This window comes from Balaenoptera musculus, chromosome 16 (genome assembly GCF_009873245.2).
Source record: "Balaenoptera musculus isolate JJ_BM4_2016_0621 chromosome 16, mBalMus1.pri.v3, whole genome shotgun sequence".
NCBI classification, from domain to species: domain Eukaryota; kingdom Metazoa; phylum Chordata; class Mammalia; order Artiodactyla; family Balaenopteridae; genus Balaenoptera; species Balaenoptera musculus.
Window position 1 is genome coordinate 81,350,388 of NC_045800.1, and position 17,748 is coordinate 81,368,135.

The 17,748-nt window shown below is 45.4% G+C and overlaps 1 protein-coding gene across 1 annotated transcript in view; it reads right to left on the reverse strand.

Annotated features, from left to right (window-relative positions):
- The window catches only part of KCNK1 (potassium two pore domain channel subfamily K member 1), a 47,378-nt gene extending 31,038 nt beyond the window's left edge, over positions 1-16,340 (reverse strand). Inside the window, exon 1 of the mRNA XM_036829644.1 lies at positions 15,787-16,340. Coding sequence (XP_036685539.1) covers positions 15,787-16,141 — 355 coding nt within the window. The 5' untranslated portion in view covers positions 16,142-16,340. The remainder of the gene's footprint in view (positions 1-15,786) is intronic.
- Between the last annotated feature and the right edge of the window lie 1,408 nt (positions 16,341-17,748).

Consider the following 17,748-nt stretch of genomic DNA (forward strand, 5'->3'; position numbering starts at 1 on the left):
ATACAGACATATATCCAACTCTTCTTTAGATTCTTTTCCCATATAGGTCATTACAGAGTATTGAGTAGAGTTCCCTGTGCTATACAGCAGGTTCTTATTAGTTACTTATTTTATATATAGTAGTGTGTATATGTCAATCCCAATCTCCCAATTTATCCTTCCCCCGACCCCTTTCCCCCTTGGCAACCATAAATTTGGGCAGATTTTTATTTATTTTATTTATTTATTTTTGGCTGTGTTGGGTCTTCGTTGCGGTGTATGGGCTTCTCATTGCGGTGGCTTCTCTTGTTGTGGAGCACGGGCTCTAGGCGCACGGGCTTCAGTAGTTGTGGCTCATGGGCTTAGTTGCTCCGTGGCATGTGGGATCTTCCCAGACCAGGGCTCGAACCCGTGTCCCCTGCATTGGCAGGCGGATTCCTAACCACTGTGCCACCAGGGAAGTCCTAGATGGTGGTTTCTTTTTTTTTTTTTTTTTTTTTTTATTTATTTATTTATGGCTGTGTTGGGTCCTCGTTTCTGTGTGAGGGCTTTCTCTAGTTGCGGCAAGTGGGGGCCACTCTTCATCATGGTGCGTGGGTCTCTCATTATCGTGGCCTCTCTTGTTCCGGAGCACAGGCTCCAGACGCGCAGGCTCAGTAATTGTGGCTCACAGGCCTAGCTGCTCCGTGGCATGTGGGATCTTCCCAGACCAGGGCTCGAACCCGTGTCCCCTGCATTGGCAGGGAGATTCTCAACCACTGTGCCACCAGGGAAGCCCTAGATGGTGGATTCTTAACCACTGCGCCACCAGGGAAGTCCCTTGGGCAGATTTTTAAGAGAATAAAAAATCTGATCAACTTTGCTTTGCTTTTCAACATTTCCACACATGGGAATCTCTCTCAGACTCGCTGAGGAGCTGTGGAAATACCTTGGCTACGAAAACAACTGTGCACATGTGGGTTCAACACGGAACACACTTCTTGAGTTCATGGCTTTCCAATGAGGTAGCAAGAAGGAAAAGGAGACTTTGCTAGTGTGATCACGTGTGTGGTTAAAAATAAAAGTCACATCTGATGAGGAAGAAAACAGAATAAGACCATGAATTTAAAAACGTATACTAAGGGGTGTCTTTGCCTCAAAGCATTTATGAGTTTTCATACAGCTGTTCTGCCATCCCAGCTTCCTTGTGAAGAAAGGACTTGTAATACTGGCTGCCCTTGAAGCAAAAATGAAGGCTAGGAGATTAAAGCAAAGCCAGACATCCTTATGCTGAGTCTGTGCACTAGGGAATCCTCTTGAATGATTATGAAATGCAAATAACTGCATGTATAATATGCGTGTTTCTTTTAAAGTCAAGAGCTTGGTCACTCAGGAACGGGGCTGAAGTGGAGATTTTAGTCTGTCCAAAGAAAACTAACTTAGAGCCAAGTAGAAGCATACACATGATCTGGGGAATGGCTATTCTACCGACTTTGAATTTTTCAACACAATTTAGAAGTGCTCCTTTGTAACTAAATGACATACTAACTACGAGAAACATTGATTGCCACAGCCTGGAGAGCTTATTCATCATCCTGTGGCTGAAGCCACGAGAATTTGGGGGGAGGGACCCAGCTCGCCATAGCCTCCCTGTGTCCCCCAGAAACACACCAAAGTCTGGGGTCTGGGCAGCCCACAAACGGGTGAGGAGGTGAAGGAGCACAGGCCTGGGGTTGTTTCCGGCCACATACACCCCCGGCAAGAACTTACACTCTGATTAACAGGAGCAACGTGCTCATGCACGTTAATGTCACGGGGGTGTGGGCTGTGAAATTCTCGGTATGCCAGGCCACGGTGATCTCCCTCATCCCACTGCCCTAGGGCCTAGGAGTCCCCGTTTATGTCCACCTACGAGCTCTGTGTGAGCTCTGCCTGGGGCCCTTCCCCACCCCATCCTGCAACTCTCCATCCTCTGGTGGTCCTTTGGGCACTTCTGTCTCTTCTTCAGTGCAAGCTACCTGTGTTTGAATGACTGCAAAAGCCTCAGAGCCATGGTCCCTACCTTTAGCTTCTCCCCTCTTAAGCCAGTCTGCGGGCCGGACTGTTCATCATAGAGCAGGCTCAGGAACCTGCAGTGGCTCCCTATTACCCCCAGGGTCAAGGGCAAACTCCGCTTCCCACATTCGAGGCCCTCGCCCCCACACGTACATCTCTTCAGCGGCTCACCCACAGGTGGCTCTGGGCTGGGTGAGGCTGGCATCCCACGCTCTCTCGAAGGCCAGACTCGATTCCTCTTTGGGTACCAGTGCTGAGCACACGTGAGGCTTCTCTGAACACCTCAGCCCACCCTGGTCTCCCCCGCAAAATCCTACAGCTGCCCCCAGGGCCTCACACAATTCAGCACTTAGGTATCTATACCCCGTATGGCTGTTTATGTATTAGTTTACCCTCCCCAGCTGGACTGCAGCCTTCTTTTTTTTTGCTGCGCTGGGTCTTCACTGCAGCGCACGGGCTTCTCTGGTTGTGGCGATCAGGCTCCAGAGTGCGTGGGCTCAGTAGTTGCGGCACGCTAGCTCTCTAGTTTTGGCCCAAAGGCTTAGTTGCCTCGCGGCATGTGGGATCTTAGTTCCCTGACCAGGGATCGAAACGGCATCCCCTGAATTAGACGGTGGATTCTTTTTTTTTTTTTATAAATGTCTTTATTTTTGGCTGTGTTGGGTCTTCGTTGCTGCGTGCAGGCTTTCTCTAGTTGCGGCGAGCGGGGGCTACTGTTCATTGCGGTGCGCAGGTTTCTCATTGCAGTGGCTTCTCTTGTTGTGGAGCCTGGTCTCTAGGCACGCGAGCTTCAGTAGTTGTGGCTCATGGGCCCAGTAGTTGTGGCGCACGGGCTTAGTTGCTCTGCGGCACGTGGGATCTTCCCGGACCAGGGCTCGAACCCGCGTCCCCTGCATTGGCAGGCGGATTCCTAACCATCGTGCCACCAGGGAAGTCCTAGATGGTGGACTCTTAACCACTGGACTACCTGGGAAGTCCCTGGACTGCAGGCTTTTTGAAGTCAGTGGTGATCTCTTTCAGCCTTTTGATGTGGTCCCTCATGTTGGGCACAGACTAGATAAGTATCCAGTAAACACTCCCAAGACCTAGGACCATAGGACTTCAGAGGCGGAGGAGGATCTTAGCCCTTTCATTGCACAGAGGAAACAACTGACCTCTAGAGAGATTATCAATGGATTCCTGCCGATGAGGACTCATTCTGGTCCTCAGATCAAGCCTTTCATGCCTCCCATCCCACCGCCTTTCACTCAAGCCCCTAGGCTTACTCTTTAAAGTTCCCCAAAGGACACTTTTAGTAACACTGACTTAAGCCTAGGTCTAGTCAATCAGTACATCTGAAAGTTAAAACTTCATCCTAAAAATAATTCGCGATTGCCGCTTTTCACTCATCACACTGTACTCTGTCACATTAATTCAGTCTGATATCACGGAGGACAATCGCACTCCGCAGCTCCAGTCCCCGGGCTAGTGAGAGAAAGCCAGCCCTGCCCGCGGTTAGGAAGGACACTGCCTGGAGGAGCCCTTGCTCTTGGCTGGCCGTGTGGACACTGCAGAGGGCCACACCAGGGTGGCAGGAGAAACCCCTGGGACACACGCTCCCCCACCAGTGCTGGGTAGTGACACAGCCCTGCCAGGGAGGGAGATGACCAGCACCGATCAACACACATAACGCAGTCGTGGGTGAAGTGAGAGAGGAAATACAGGTGGCAAATATGCCTTTTTAGCCTCCTTCAGATAATCTTTTTAAATAGTAGGTGTTCAGCCAGAGCTGCCAGGAGAACGAATGCAGGCTTAGATCGTGTTCCATAAACCACTAACGGAAGTTTGCATTTGTCGCTGTCGTTGTCAATTTCAGTTTTTTGTCCTTTCCATCTTTAAATATAAGATGCATCGGGGAGGCGGGGCACACAAGGTGGAAGATTGCTGGTCCCCTTGGCGGGGGTGAGGCTGGGGCTCCGCTTCCCCCGCTGGGCACTGCATCTGCGTCACTGGCCAGTGGCTGTTTTGCTGCCATGGCTCACGTCACAGCACTGGTGGCAGGCAGGTCGTGATGTGGGGGCTTCTCTCCCCGCTCAGAACTTCTCAGTGGGGCATCTGACACCCAGGCAGCTGCGGAACAGCCTCTCCGGCTGCTTTAATTAACTTAACCCACCTAGCACCAGTCTTTAAATAATTGAGCGCCTTGGCAACCGGTGTTCAAACATTTGAAGAATTTTAGTTACAAGAAGGTTTTAACCTTTTAATTCTAGTTTCAAACACTCTGCTTTCCTTCCTGTTACGCACGAGCGGAGGCGACATCAAAAAAACAACATCTGAGAAAAAGAAGAGGACGCTTAGACCATGGACGGCCATAAGCAGGGAGCTATACAAATGGGATCCTTTCAAGTGGTAATTTGGCAAACTTAAAAAAACAAAATACTCTGAAGAAATGAAAATTACTCAGGTGGTTTTCTGAGTCACATGATAATTTTCCCATCTGTTACACACTGTAAATGTGTTTATTTGAAACTGACAGACTCTGAAAATGTCTAGATCCCTTGTGGGAAGAACAAAAAACTCATGTTTTTCTTATTTACTTCCTAAAACTAGAAGCGACCTAGACTGATTCCTTGGTAACTTTAATGTTAGCTGCTCTTAAAAAAAAGTATACCAAAGATATTTATTTATTGTTTTTCTTTGGACAAAATATAATGTAAATTTTACACTGAACTATATCAAATGCTAAATATACGATTGTTAAACTTAAGAAAATATGAAGCAAACCCTTCTGCCTTTCCCCGCCCCCCCAGTTTCCCACACAGCCTTACCTAATACTAAAGTAGAAAACGATATGACAGTTTACATGCTCTTTCTTAGCTTGGAGGTTGAAGCACAGAGTTTAAACTATGGTTAAATGCATTCATCAAAGTGCAACTCAGCCCAGAGAATACACATTTTCAATCTGCGTACCTTTCCCTCTTTTCTATTTAAGGACACTCTCTTTCTCCTTCAAGGACAAGTTCAGATATCACCCCTCAAAAGCCTTTAACCTCTGCAGTCAGATAAATGATGCATGTGAAATCAAGGCCCACTGAACAAATGGAAGCAGTTACAGTCTCCCCAGGCCACCACACTGGGGTGAGTGTATGTTTTGTGGAGACCCCTGGACACCCAGTAGGGATCTCAAGTTCAGCAGGCCCACATCTGAGCTCCACCCAACAACCGATCCTTCCCCAGCTTTCCTCCGTCTCCACAGGGCCAGGGGCTCTGACCAAAAACCTAGGGGGGGGGTCCCTCTTGACCACTTTGTCTCACAAATCACATCCAATCCATCGGCAAACCCTGTTGGTTCTATCATCAATACATACCTGAAATCTGACCACTCTCACCACCTACTTCCACCGCCCTTTACTAAAAATCTCCCAATACTCTCCACCTTGCTGAGAGAACAGCCAGAGGCTCTGCAGTGGCCCATGACATCCTCCACCACGGGCCCCACCGCTCCCCCTCTCACTGGGATCCAGCCACAGTGGCTTTCCAGCTGCCCCTCCAATATGGGGACCCGGTCCTGGAACACAGTTCCCCAGATGGCTGTATAATGGCCTCCCACCTCCTTCAGCTCTTTACTCAAATGCCATCTCCTCAGGAAGGCCTTTTTTGGCTTCCTCATCAAAGACCACCCTCCTGGACCCCACCCTGCCCCGAGCACACACTAATACATGCTCCCTAGCTCCTTGGTTCCCTTTGCTGCAGGATGTTTCTCCTTAGGAGATTTATCCCCATGGTACGTACTATGCGTTTAACTTAGTTATCTTGTTTCCTGCATCTCTAGATGGACACATCCAGGAAGGCAAGATCCCCAAGGGCCCAATAAACACTGGCTTAAGCATCCCTTCGTCCTTCCTTTAGATCACCTAGGACCCTTCACAGGGCACTGAGTAGACGTGAGGCACTCAGCTACAACTGCTTTTATACTGTGAATAAAAAATATTGCCTGCTATATACCGGTAAACAATGCTGCAGCTATCAAGCCTTCACATTACAGCCGCCCCATCGATCGTGCACCCTGAGACTCAGGATTAGAAGCACAGGATACTGGCCTCAGAGAGCCGAGGTGCACATCAAAGGAATGAATTCAGTGAGCCCAGACTTTGCATCTTCCCCTACATAGAAAAGCACTAAATTCCTTAACTTGAGAGGTCCCGTTTTCCTTAATTCACAGTAATCTCTTGATGGTCTGACCACCTGGGTTTTGTTGCAAAAGCTCCTCTATATCCTGGCTCCCCCCTTGCCTCTTCAGAGCAGTCCCTCAGAGTTACCTGAGATGCTGTGTCCCAGGCTTGAAGTCCTCAGAATGTCCGCCGAATAAAACAAAATTCTCAACTTTTAGGTTGTGCAAAATTTTTCAGTCGACAATACGAATAACTTCAAACGTTATTAAAGCAATTTGGGCCTCTGTTTCTTCATCAAGGCAATGGAATTATATCTAAGGTCTCTTGAAAGTGAAGAACATCTTTAGAACCTTCCTCATTTTCCAGAAGAGGAGACAGATTCCCAAATGTGAAGAAACGTGCCTTAAATCGCACTTAATGAGGACCTACTGAGTGCTGGGGATGCGAAGGGAGGCTGAGAATGTGCTCATCCTCAGGGCCGCTCTTGGGAGAGGTCAGATAGGAAAACAAATGATGTCAGTACAAGGTGGTAAGTGCTGTAACAGAAGAATGGACTATTCCGACATAAGGTGGTACACAAGGCGTTATGCGAGCCATCAGGCAGAAAGCTCACTGATCAGACTGTGCTTCAGACCAAACAGTGAAAACCAGGGTCTGAATAAACCGCAGGAGGCTTCCATAAAGCTGAGTGGAAAGGGGACTGAGGCATCGACTTGATTAAACAGCTTAACTCGGGTCACGGTGCCACCAAAGCAGTAACAAAGGCCGGACATGATCATCAGAGTCTCCAACTCTTATTCTCATGTGCAATCTATGGACCACACTCAAGACAAATGAAAACTAGCATTTTTTATTCTGTGTGCTTTTGCTGTCTCTGCTCTGCACCCACTAGCCAGGGTTATACTGACACCGCATGAACTGGGTCTCTGAGTTCCCCAGGAGCTTTCTGCCTAAAGCTCATCACCGGGTATCAATCCACCCAGGCTTCAGAGGGCAGGCTTTGATTTCACAGAGCAAGTCGACCTGAGCCCGAGTAGCCAATGCAAACAGTTAGACTCTGATCTGGGATTGAGCATATGGGAACCAATTAAAAAACACTGCCCATGTCTAACATAACCCAATTAATCTCTTTAATATAAGAACTGATTGTTAGAGAGGCCGCGATAGTGAGAGGCCCGCGCACCGCAACGAAGAGTGGCCCCCGCTCGCCGCAACTAGAGAAAGCCCTCGCACAGAAACGAAGACCCAACACAGCCAAAAATAAATAAATAAATTTATTAAAAAAAAAAAAAAAAAAAGAATTGATTCTGTTTTACTGGTTCAAGAGGAGAAACATGAACACGGCCAGAAAATAACAGACAAGCCCTGCTGGTCTGATTCATGCTCAGGGAGAGAATCACACAGCCCTTTCAGATACAGCCCCTCTATACCTCCAACCTCCCTTCTTCTTCTTTTTTTTTTTTTTTTTTGCATACCATATCATTTCATTTATATGACATTCTAGAAAAGCTACAGCAAAGTAGTCGTCAGTTTCTGACTCTGGGTAGAAGAAAGTGGCAAGAAAAGAGCATAAAGAAACTTTGTAGGGTGATGGATGTATTCTCTATCTTGATGATGTTGGTGGGAAAATTCATCCAGCTGTATACTTAAAAAGGACCTATTTTCCTGTACGAAATTACACCTCCATCATCCAGATTTAAAACAAACAATCAAAACAAAGAAACTTATTGGAAAAGACCAGAGAGACCCATGAGAGTCAAGCAAGAGTATGGCATATTCTTTGAAAACTACAGAATATAGTTTTTATTTGTTGAAAGTGTGGAATAAGAAAGCCGGCAACTCCCCACCCCACTTTCTTCATTTTGACCTCAGATCAGGGGCACAGCCCTGCCCCAACAGAGAGTGGCCACAAACTCTGAGGGCAAAGAATCCACCGAGAAGGAACAAAGAAAGTCAGAGCACCGAGTGGAGGAGAGAGAAAGAAACATCATGGCGGTGAAGACGACACCCCCGAAGTTGCCCACTTTTTGATAGAGAGTCAGCCTTTGTCTCGTGCCAGTAAGAGGCGGTATGATCACACACCAGTCAACGGAGAAGCAAAGCATCTCAGTCTTTCACAGATTTGGCCACAGTTGCGATCGAATGATGACATCTCTTCAGAATAAAATCTACACAGGGCACTTTATGCCAAGGAGAGTGTACGGTGTAGACACTGTCTCTGTGCCTGAAGCCAGCTTGTAGTAAGTTGACCCACATGAGTTGGACGTTGGTATGGGTTAAAACGGTTGAGCACTAGTAATTCCACTTGCTCCAAACTTCTAGCACTCTCCTCCTCCACGACAACAGGTGCTCTGCCCCAACGACGAGCAGTGCCATAAAACTACTTGCCCTGAAAGGCACCAGACTTCTCCCTAGGCTACTGGGATAATTGGAGATTGTATTCTTGACAAGACTTACAGTCATATCATAAAAGCAACACATACTTTCTTTCAAGATACATTCATTTATAACAGTACAGTATGTCCCAGGTGCCATAAAACAGGCACGGATAACAGCATATTTATAGTCTTGAAAAAAAAAAAACCTTTCAAAATACTGATGTTCTATAGACAGGTATGGGTTTACACATTAAACACTAATATCTACTCTTTGATCATTATTGGATGGAAATGTTTCTAGAATTTATCACACACATCTCTGTTTTCTTAAACAGAAGCATGTTGAAGTATTGTTCTCGGTATTTCAATTATCAATTCAATATATTTCAATTATATCAATTACTAGACTGTGTTCTAAAACAAGGATGTCCAATCCAACCCAGGCAAATGAAATTGTTGGCTGCAACAGTAAAGACCTTAAAAATTATGTTTGTGCTCCTATATTTTTTGGGGAGGGGTGGAGGGGTTATTTGTACAACTAAAAAATAATTACTTGAGTAATTCTGTATTAGTTTGCTGGGGCTGCCATTACAAAGTGACTGGGTGACTTGAACAAAGAAATTAATTTTCTCCCAGTTCTGGAGGCTGGAAGTCCAAGATCAAGGTGTCTGCAGGGTTGGTTTCTTCTGAGGCCTCTCTCCTTGGCTTGCAGACGGCCACCTTCTCACTGGGTCCTCATTTTAACTTAATCACCTCTTCAAAGGTCCTACCTCCAAGTGTATAGTCACATGTTGAAGTACTGGGGTGAGGACTTCAACATCTGAATCTGGGGGACAGGAGTCATCCCAAAACAACCCCCTATGCCCAGACACTAGGTAAAACTCAAGTTCTTAATTCAGACACGTCTGGATTCAAATCAAGGCCAGTCACTTCTAGCTCTGTGACCTAGTTAGAGAAGCCACTCAAGCAAAACTTCCGTCCCAGCCTCTGTAAAGAGAGGATAATGATACCTACACCTCATCACTTCCTGGCAATACATGGAAGATAACATACGGAAATACTGCCTGGCACACAGTATCATTTTATTTCCCTGGTTTTTAAGGTATGTGTCTTTTCATGACCTTTCTCTTATGTTTGCCTGGAGCTGTGCCTTTCCTTTTTTCATTTTTTAGGGGCTGGAAAACCAGATCATTGAATTTGTTAGAATTAAATGTAAAGGCTCAAAATCAAGACCAAAGGCTCTCCTGTGAATAAACAGTGCAAACTTCTGCACGTGGGATGTCAGATCTCTCTTCTGGCTGATAGAGTTTGCTTGTTTGCTTCTGGTGGAATTTCCTTCCTTGTTGTCATTTCTGCTCCAGATATAATATAGTATTTACCGCACATTTTAGATAAGGTAATCCCAACATGAAGTGTAGCTTTGTCACCATTAAAAAAAAAGAGAAAAAAAGCAGTGTGTCACAGATTTGACCAAAAACTAGTGACACATCCTATAATAAACAATCATTTGTTCTGGAAGAGGCTATGGGTGGCAGTGCATAATTTCAATGTTGCAAACCACTTAAAAAAAACAGCACAAAGAAACCTGAGGAGCTAAACTGTCTTCTAGAAAGTTTCCCAAAAGGAAGTAAGGCACTTAGAACTCCTCTGACTTAGAGTTCCTTCCAAGCATTATTTTAAGGAGGGGTTGGCAAACTTTTTCTACAAAAGGCCAGACAGTTAATATTTTAGGGCACACCAGACAGTTAATATTTTAGGGCACATGGGCCTCTAGTTTCTGTTGCAACTCTCAGCTCTGCCATTGGACGTGGGAAGCAACCATAATACAGAAGCAAATGGTTGTGCGGCTGTAGAGCAATAAAATTCATTTAGGGATGCTGAAATGTGATTTCCAAAAAACTTTAATGTGTCAGGAAGTACTGTTTTCCTTTTGACTTTTTTGTCAGCTATTTGAAGATATAAAAACCATTCCTAGCTTGGGACACACAAAAATAGGTGGTGGGTCAGATTTGACCCTGAAGCCAGAGTTCACCCACCCCTATTCTATTCTAAGAGCTCAATAAATATCTGTTGTCGGTGAAAATACACTTCTCCTTCTGAAAATAATCTGAAAACTAAGGATCCATCAGGCACCTCCCATTACCTTTTTCCACTTTCTTTTTTTGAAAACTGCCAATGCTGCCGACCTGACTAAAACAAAGGCCATTAGAAAACAAGCCAAATTTAGTTCCTTTTCTGAGCCATTTAAATAAGAGTCTTAAAACATCTCTTCATAAAGAGGGACAAGGCAGCATGCCTACAAAGGACAGAAACGGGGACTGAGCAATCGTGTGGACCCCATACTCATAAAGCAGCAAAGGTCGTGGCAGCTTTAATCACATATACATACAAAAACTGTATATTTTCCCCATCCACCATCACGATAGAGCCTTGCTTAGGGGGATGAATACTGAAGCAAATATGTAGTAAACTGACATGACAAACTGTTCTTTTTTATTATTATTATTAATCCCAGAAATACAAAATTAGTTTAATTAATATAATTCAATAATATATTATAGCATATTAAAGATAAAGTTAAAAATCACAAAATTATGTCATTAGAGAAAAAGCATTTGTCAACAAGCAAAACTCTTTCATAGTAAAAATGCTCAATAAACACTTAATAGAAGAGGACTTCACCCCCTGATAAAGAGAATATATGCCATTTCATTTTGTTGATTATTTCCTTTGTGTAGAAGCTTTTGAGTTTGACGTAGTCCCACTTTTGTATTTTGGGCTTTGCTACCTGTGATTTTCATGTGAAATCCAAGAAATGTTGCCACGACCAACGTCCAAGAAGTTTTCCTTATGTTTTTTGAGGAGTTTTACAGTTCTAAGTCTGTGTTTAAGTCTTGCTTACAAATGGAATATCACTTGGCCATAAAAAAGAAGCAAATCTTGCCATTTGCAGCAACATGGATGGACCTAGAGATCATCATACTATGTGAAGCAAGTCAGACAAAGACAAACATCACTGATATCACTCATATGTGGAATCCCATTTAAAAAATGATACAAATGAACTTATTTACAAAACAGAAACAGACTCACAGATCCTGAAAACAAACCCATGGCTACCAAAGGGGAGACGTTGGGGGGAGGGACAAATCAGGAGCCTGGGTTGAACATATCCCTTGGTTCTTCTTTTTCAAAAATTAGCATAGCTATCAGCAAAACCTTTTCACTCCACATAAACTTTTAACCTTGTGTTAAGTACTGAAATTTATGTACAGAATAGTATATCAAACATATTTGTATATTTTAAAATTATTATAAAGACAACTACCTAAACACCATCTAAATTACAAAATGTAACACACTAGTAACTAAGAAGACACATATGAGACCCTCCAGAATAACACTCCATCCTGCCATTTCATTAGTAACTACCCTCTAGATGTCTGTAGTAATCATTTTTATACATATCATATTGTTGTTGTTTATGGTTCCCTTATTTTAGGTAAAATTTACACATGGTCAAATGTACAAATCCAAAGTTCAAAACTCAATGTATTTGGATAAATTCATACACCGGTGTCAACTGCAGTCCTATCAATAAGCAGATTACTTCCATCACCCCAGAAATTACTTTTGTGCTCATTCCTCATTCAGAATTATCCCCTAGTCCTTACCTCTCTTCCATTGTATATTTCACTAGATGTTAATTTTGTTTATTCTAGAACATCACACAAACGGAATTACAGACTAATACTTTTTTGTATTTGGCTTTTGCTCAGAATATTGTACATGAAATTCATACCCGTTTTTGGACAAACTGTTCTTAAGAATGAATGAGATTGCTCACCATTTTATATGGCTACTGAGGACAACTTTAATAAAAATTATTTCTTACTCTCCAAATGTCACCTAGACATTATTTCTTTAATCCTTGAAAAAAAAAAATCACAGTAGAAAAGTTATGTGGGGGGCTTCCCTGGTGGCGCAGTGGTTGAGAATCCGCCTGCCAATGCAGGGGACACGGGTTCGAGCCCTGGTCTGGGAAGATCCCACATGCCGCGGAGCAACTAAGCCTGTGAGCCACAACTACTGAGCCTGCGCGTCTGGAGCCTGTGCCCCGCAATGAGAGGCCGCGATAGTGAGAGGCCTGCGCACTGCGATGAAGAGTGGCCCCCGCTTGCCACAACTAGAGAAAGCCCTCGCACAGAAACGAAGACCCAACACAGCCATAAATAAATAAATAAATAAATAAAAATTAAAAAAAAAAAAAAAGAAAAAAAAGAAAAGTTATGTGGGAAATACCCGCATGTATAACCACCTCCTTTTATTTATTTATTTATTTATTTTTTCCTCCTTTTATTTTTATACAGCCCTGCCCTCTGAAAAGGTAAAAGTGGACTGCAATTTCTTCCATGCTCATGATTTCCATGTAGATGTTGCTGTAGATCTTTTTATAATCAAGAAGTAAAGAGATGTTCAATTATTTGCTGGAAATAATTCAGAGTCCTTGGCAGAGCAAAGAATGAAAAGAACATTGCTGAATTACCAACTTAAGGCTTCTTCCAAACAGACCATGAAGGAAGACTTTACCCAGTTCTTTCCAGAAATGGAAGCCTGTACTTTCTGGGAGAAGATTCTGCGATCAGTGAGTTCATGTTCCTGTGTTACGACGATGACTACCAAGAACCGCATCTTTGTAACGCCCATTGTTACCATTCTGGCCAAGCCAGGGGTTGACTGCACTGATTGACAGGGTGACAATTATCTCAGTGAGTTGCCATCATCCGTGGTAGAAGAATTTTTAAAAAATTACAGCTGGCCGGGGTGGGGGGTGGGATGAATTGGGAGATTGGGATTGACATATATACACTAATATGTATAAAATGGGTAACTAATAAGAACCTGCTGTATAAAAAAATAGATAAAATAAAATTCAAAAAGAAAAAAAATTACAGCATGTCTAATATCTACCTGAAGAGAAGCATAAACCACGATTCCAATTCATTTGAGTTGCCTGGTAGTTTTCCAGAAAATATTTTTCTAGCAATGAAGTACACTAGATTGACCCTAAAAATTACCTGATCCTCTGCCACAAAACCAGTTAACACATGGAACATCAAACATGTCACAGGATGGGTCAATATAAAACCGAGAAAAGAGTTATCTATGATTTAGAATAAAATTCTACATTTTTATTAACATTCTATTTGAATTAATAAATTCTATTCTATCAACGACAAGAATTCACTGATTTGCTAATTTTACAAACCAAGAAGCAAATGTTTTTCATCTAGTTTATCCTTAAGTGCCCCCTTGCACTGATTTCCTAAATGAACTCTTGTTTTGCCTGAATACACACTTTCTTAGGAACTACAATGCAATCCGAATACCAATAATAAGACATCTTTCCCCACCTTTTTTTTTTTTTTAACAAGAACTGCAGATTTTCCTAGTTGCAAAAAGGGAGGGAGGGAATCTGGGAAAGAATTGTCTGTTCAAGATGTAAACTAGTATTTTTGACATTTAATTAGGTGCATCTGATGTTGAGATTATACAAGAGCTGCGTCAGTGATGGAAAATCCCACCCAGGAGCAGCAAACCTGTTCTTTTCCTCATAATACTGTTCTTACTCCTGGTTCCATCTTTGAAGTCCCGTTATTTAGAAAGTATCTAAAAGTTATCATCATTCTCCATAATATTTACCCAACCTTGTGACCTAGTTGTAGACCTTCTGCAGCTCAGTGAAACCACTTACTTCTGCAGAGAAGAAATGATTCCCGATTTCGCACAAACATACTCCAAAGGAAAGACAAGGTGAGTTCTAAAGGATCTAAGGAACAGAGTGAGGTAAAGACAGCCAAAGCTGAACTGGTGGGGAGAAAAAAAACTAAAGAGCAGCGTTGGAAAAGTTAAAAAGTAAGATAACAGGTCTGTCTTAAGGCTACTTTTAGAAAGCATCACAATACAAAGTAGAATTCTACTTCTGTTTATTGCAAGGCAGACTCCTGTCAGTTTAGTAATTCACCCCACGCTTCGGAATCACCTTATTACATGATACCTGGAGAGTATACCGTTACTCATTACCAAAAAATTAGCAGAACTAGGTTTAGCCCAAGGGGATTATAAAGAAATAAACCCTGGGAGGCGGCGAGAGGGGATGGGGAGAAGGCAAAATCCGAGAAACACAAAGTTGATTCACCTGTAAAGGTGGGGGGATGGGGTACTGCACGTCCCTGGCAGGGAAATCACGAGGCCCAGGTTCCAGGACGACACCGGCAACCAGGAAGCGTGTGACCTTGTGGAAGCCAAGATGGACTGTTCAAAGAACTGACCTCATGGATAGAGACGGGACGGCGCGCTGCATGCTCTCTGAGACCACTTTCCAGGGTCCAGATCCCAAAGGATAACACCTCCCCCTCAGGTAGATACGTGCCTCACTTAGCCACGGCTGGGACAACTCAGCCTGCTCCATCCAACCTGGCACAGTTTCGGCGCCCCGGAGCGTGGGGCCGGCCTCCTCCCGCCCCCAGGAAGGACATCCTCCATCCGAGAACGTCCTGCCGGGTGAGCGGTGCGAGCGAAGTGGCGCTTAGGAGTTCAAGGGTGGCCTCGCACACGGAAAGTTGAAAAAAAAAAAGAAAATGCTGAATCAGGGTGCCCCCATTTTGCCGGTTCACGGGCAATCGGATGCTCCCTTCCCTCATCCCTCCTCCCGCTCCGAAAAGAAACCGGATCGGCCTGTGCGCTCAGAGGTCACCTGCGAAGAACAGAGCGACACGTCACTCGGCTAACCCTAAAACGGCCCCCGCGATAGAAAAAGAGCCGAAAACACCACTGCATCATCCGAAGAGAGGCCCCCTCCGGAAGGTGACCCTTTAACGCTTTCTCCTTCGGTTCCGCAGCCTCGGCCGGGCGGGATGGGGGCGGGAGGGAAGTGAGCGCCCTCGGAGCACCGGAGAGTTTCCACCGGCCCCGGCCTCGCCGCGCGCTGGCCAGGACGGTACCAACTCCAAGCGGACGGTCCGGTGTAGGATGCCGCGAACTAAAAACCGCAGCCCGAGGGACCCCTCCAAGAGTTCCGGGCGGCCACCCCCGAGTCGCACTCTGAGGCCGCCTCGCCGGCTTCCGGCGCCGCGGAGCCGGTCCCCAGTGATCAGAGCCGGAGGGGCCCGGGGATGGAAGGAGGAAGGGGGGGGGCGGATCAGGGGGCCGATGGGGGATCGGGGCCGGGGCGGGCCTCCTACCTGTGGTGGAGAGCACGGTGCTGGCGAAGAAGAGCGCGGAGGTGAAGTCCCAGTTCCAGTTGCCCGAGGCGTTGCTGAGCACCGACACGCCGTAGTTGCTGGCCTCCAGCACCCGGCCCAGGAACTGCTCGAGCTGCGGCTCCGACAGGCACTCGTGCTCCTCCAGGAAGCGCCGCTTCAGCTTGCGCAGCTCCTGGCGCAGCAGGTCCTCGTAGGGCAGCTCCACCGACGAGAAGACCACGGCGCCGAAGACCAGGTAGAGCAGGTAGCCGAGCACCAGGAAGCCGAAGCACCAGGCCGAGCGGTGCCGCTCCACCAGGCGCACGCACGAGCTGCCGGCCAGGGACTGCAGCATCTTCTCCGCCGTCCGGCCGCGAGGCCCGCGCCGCAGACCGGCCCGCCCGCTCCGGAGAGCTTCTTCGCCCTTCTTTTCCTGTTTCCTTGCAAATAGAAAACACCCAGATGATGTGGCGCTGACGTGGTGGCCGGTTCAGGTAGCCCGAGAGGCCGCCCGAGACCGCCGAGCAAACTTGCAGGCTGCGCGGGGGGCTGGGCGCGCGGCCGGGGAGCCCCCGCCCTTGACTCCGCCCCCCGGGCCGCCCGGACCCCGCCCCGCACCGCCCCGCCGCGCGGCGCCTCTGGCTCCCCGCCCGGGTTCCCCCTCCCGGCCCGCCCGAGCGCCCGGCAGGCGGGGTGGGAGGGAGTGTGCGTGCGTGTGTGTGTGCGTGTGTGTGTGTGTATACACACTTCTGGGCTGTTCGCTCCCTCTCCAAGACCCCAGTCCCAGCTACACCGTTTCCCACCTATTTCTTCTTAAAGCAACTATTACAACAAAGAGAGCGCTGGAATACTTTCCATCTTCTCTTACTGGGCGGAGCGGGTTGAGCAATCTGGTGCCAGTGATGATGGTGAAAAGACCGGAATCTCAGGGCTGGAAGGCACCTGGAACCTGAAGAGGAAGGCAGAGTTTTGGAAAAGCCACATTTCTGAACCCTAATTCTTTAGAACGTGAAGAGTGAAGAAAGGTCCCAATATGTCAACTACCAGAAGCAACTGAGCTTTCCCGAGTGGCGTTTCTTTTTAAGGGGACGCCCTTGCTGTGGGCCAGAGTCTAGATGGTGCACCCTTTTTGCAAAGGCAATTTGAGGGTAGGTTTCAAGAGCCTTGAAAGAGTTTATGTGCTCTGACACCGTGATGTGTCCTAAGAAAAAATAATCAGGGAGACAAAGATTTATAGAGAAGGCTGTTCATAAATAATATATATCTATATTATATACGAAATAATGAAGTCAGGAACAATCTAACTATTCCAAAATAGAGGAATGGTTAAATGAATTATGATATCTCTAAAAAAGAATGAAATAATGCCATCTGCAGCAACGTGGATGGACCTAGAGATTATCATACTGAGTGAAGTTGGTCAGATAAAGAAAGACAAATACCAGATGATATCATTTTTATGTGGAATCTAAAGTATGACACAAATGAACTCTTCTATGAAACAGATTCACAGACATGGAGAATAAACTTGTGGTTGCCAAGCGGGAGGGGGTGTGAGGGAGGGAGGGATTCAGAGTTTGGGATTAGCAGATGCAAACTATTATATATACGATGGATAAACAACAAGGTCCTACTGTATAGCACAGGGAACTATATTCAGAATCCTGTGATAAACCATAATGGAAAAGAATATGAAAAAGAATGTATATATGTATGACTGAATCCCTTTGCTGTACACCAGAAACTAACACAACATTGTAAATCAACTATACTTCAATAAAATATTGTTAAATCAATAAATAAATTATGGTGTCTCTACAGCATAGTTACCATATTAAAGATGTGTTTAAAGACTACTGAAGCTAAGCGATCTCATGTATAGAGTATATATGGTCTTATGTATAGAATCTCAAATATGTAAAATATTTGCACTTTGTATTGTAAAACAGAACTATCTGCATA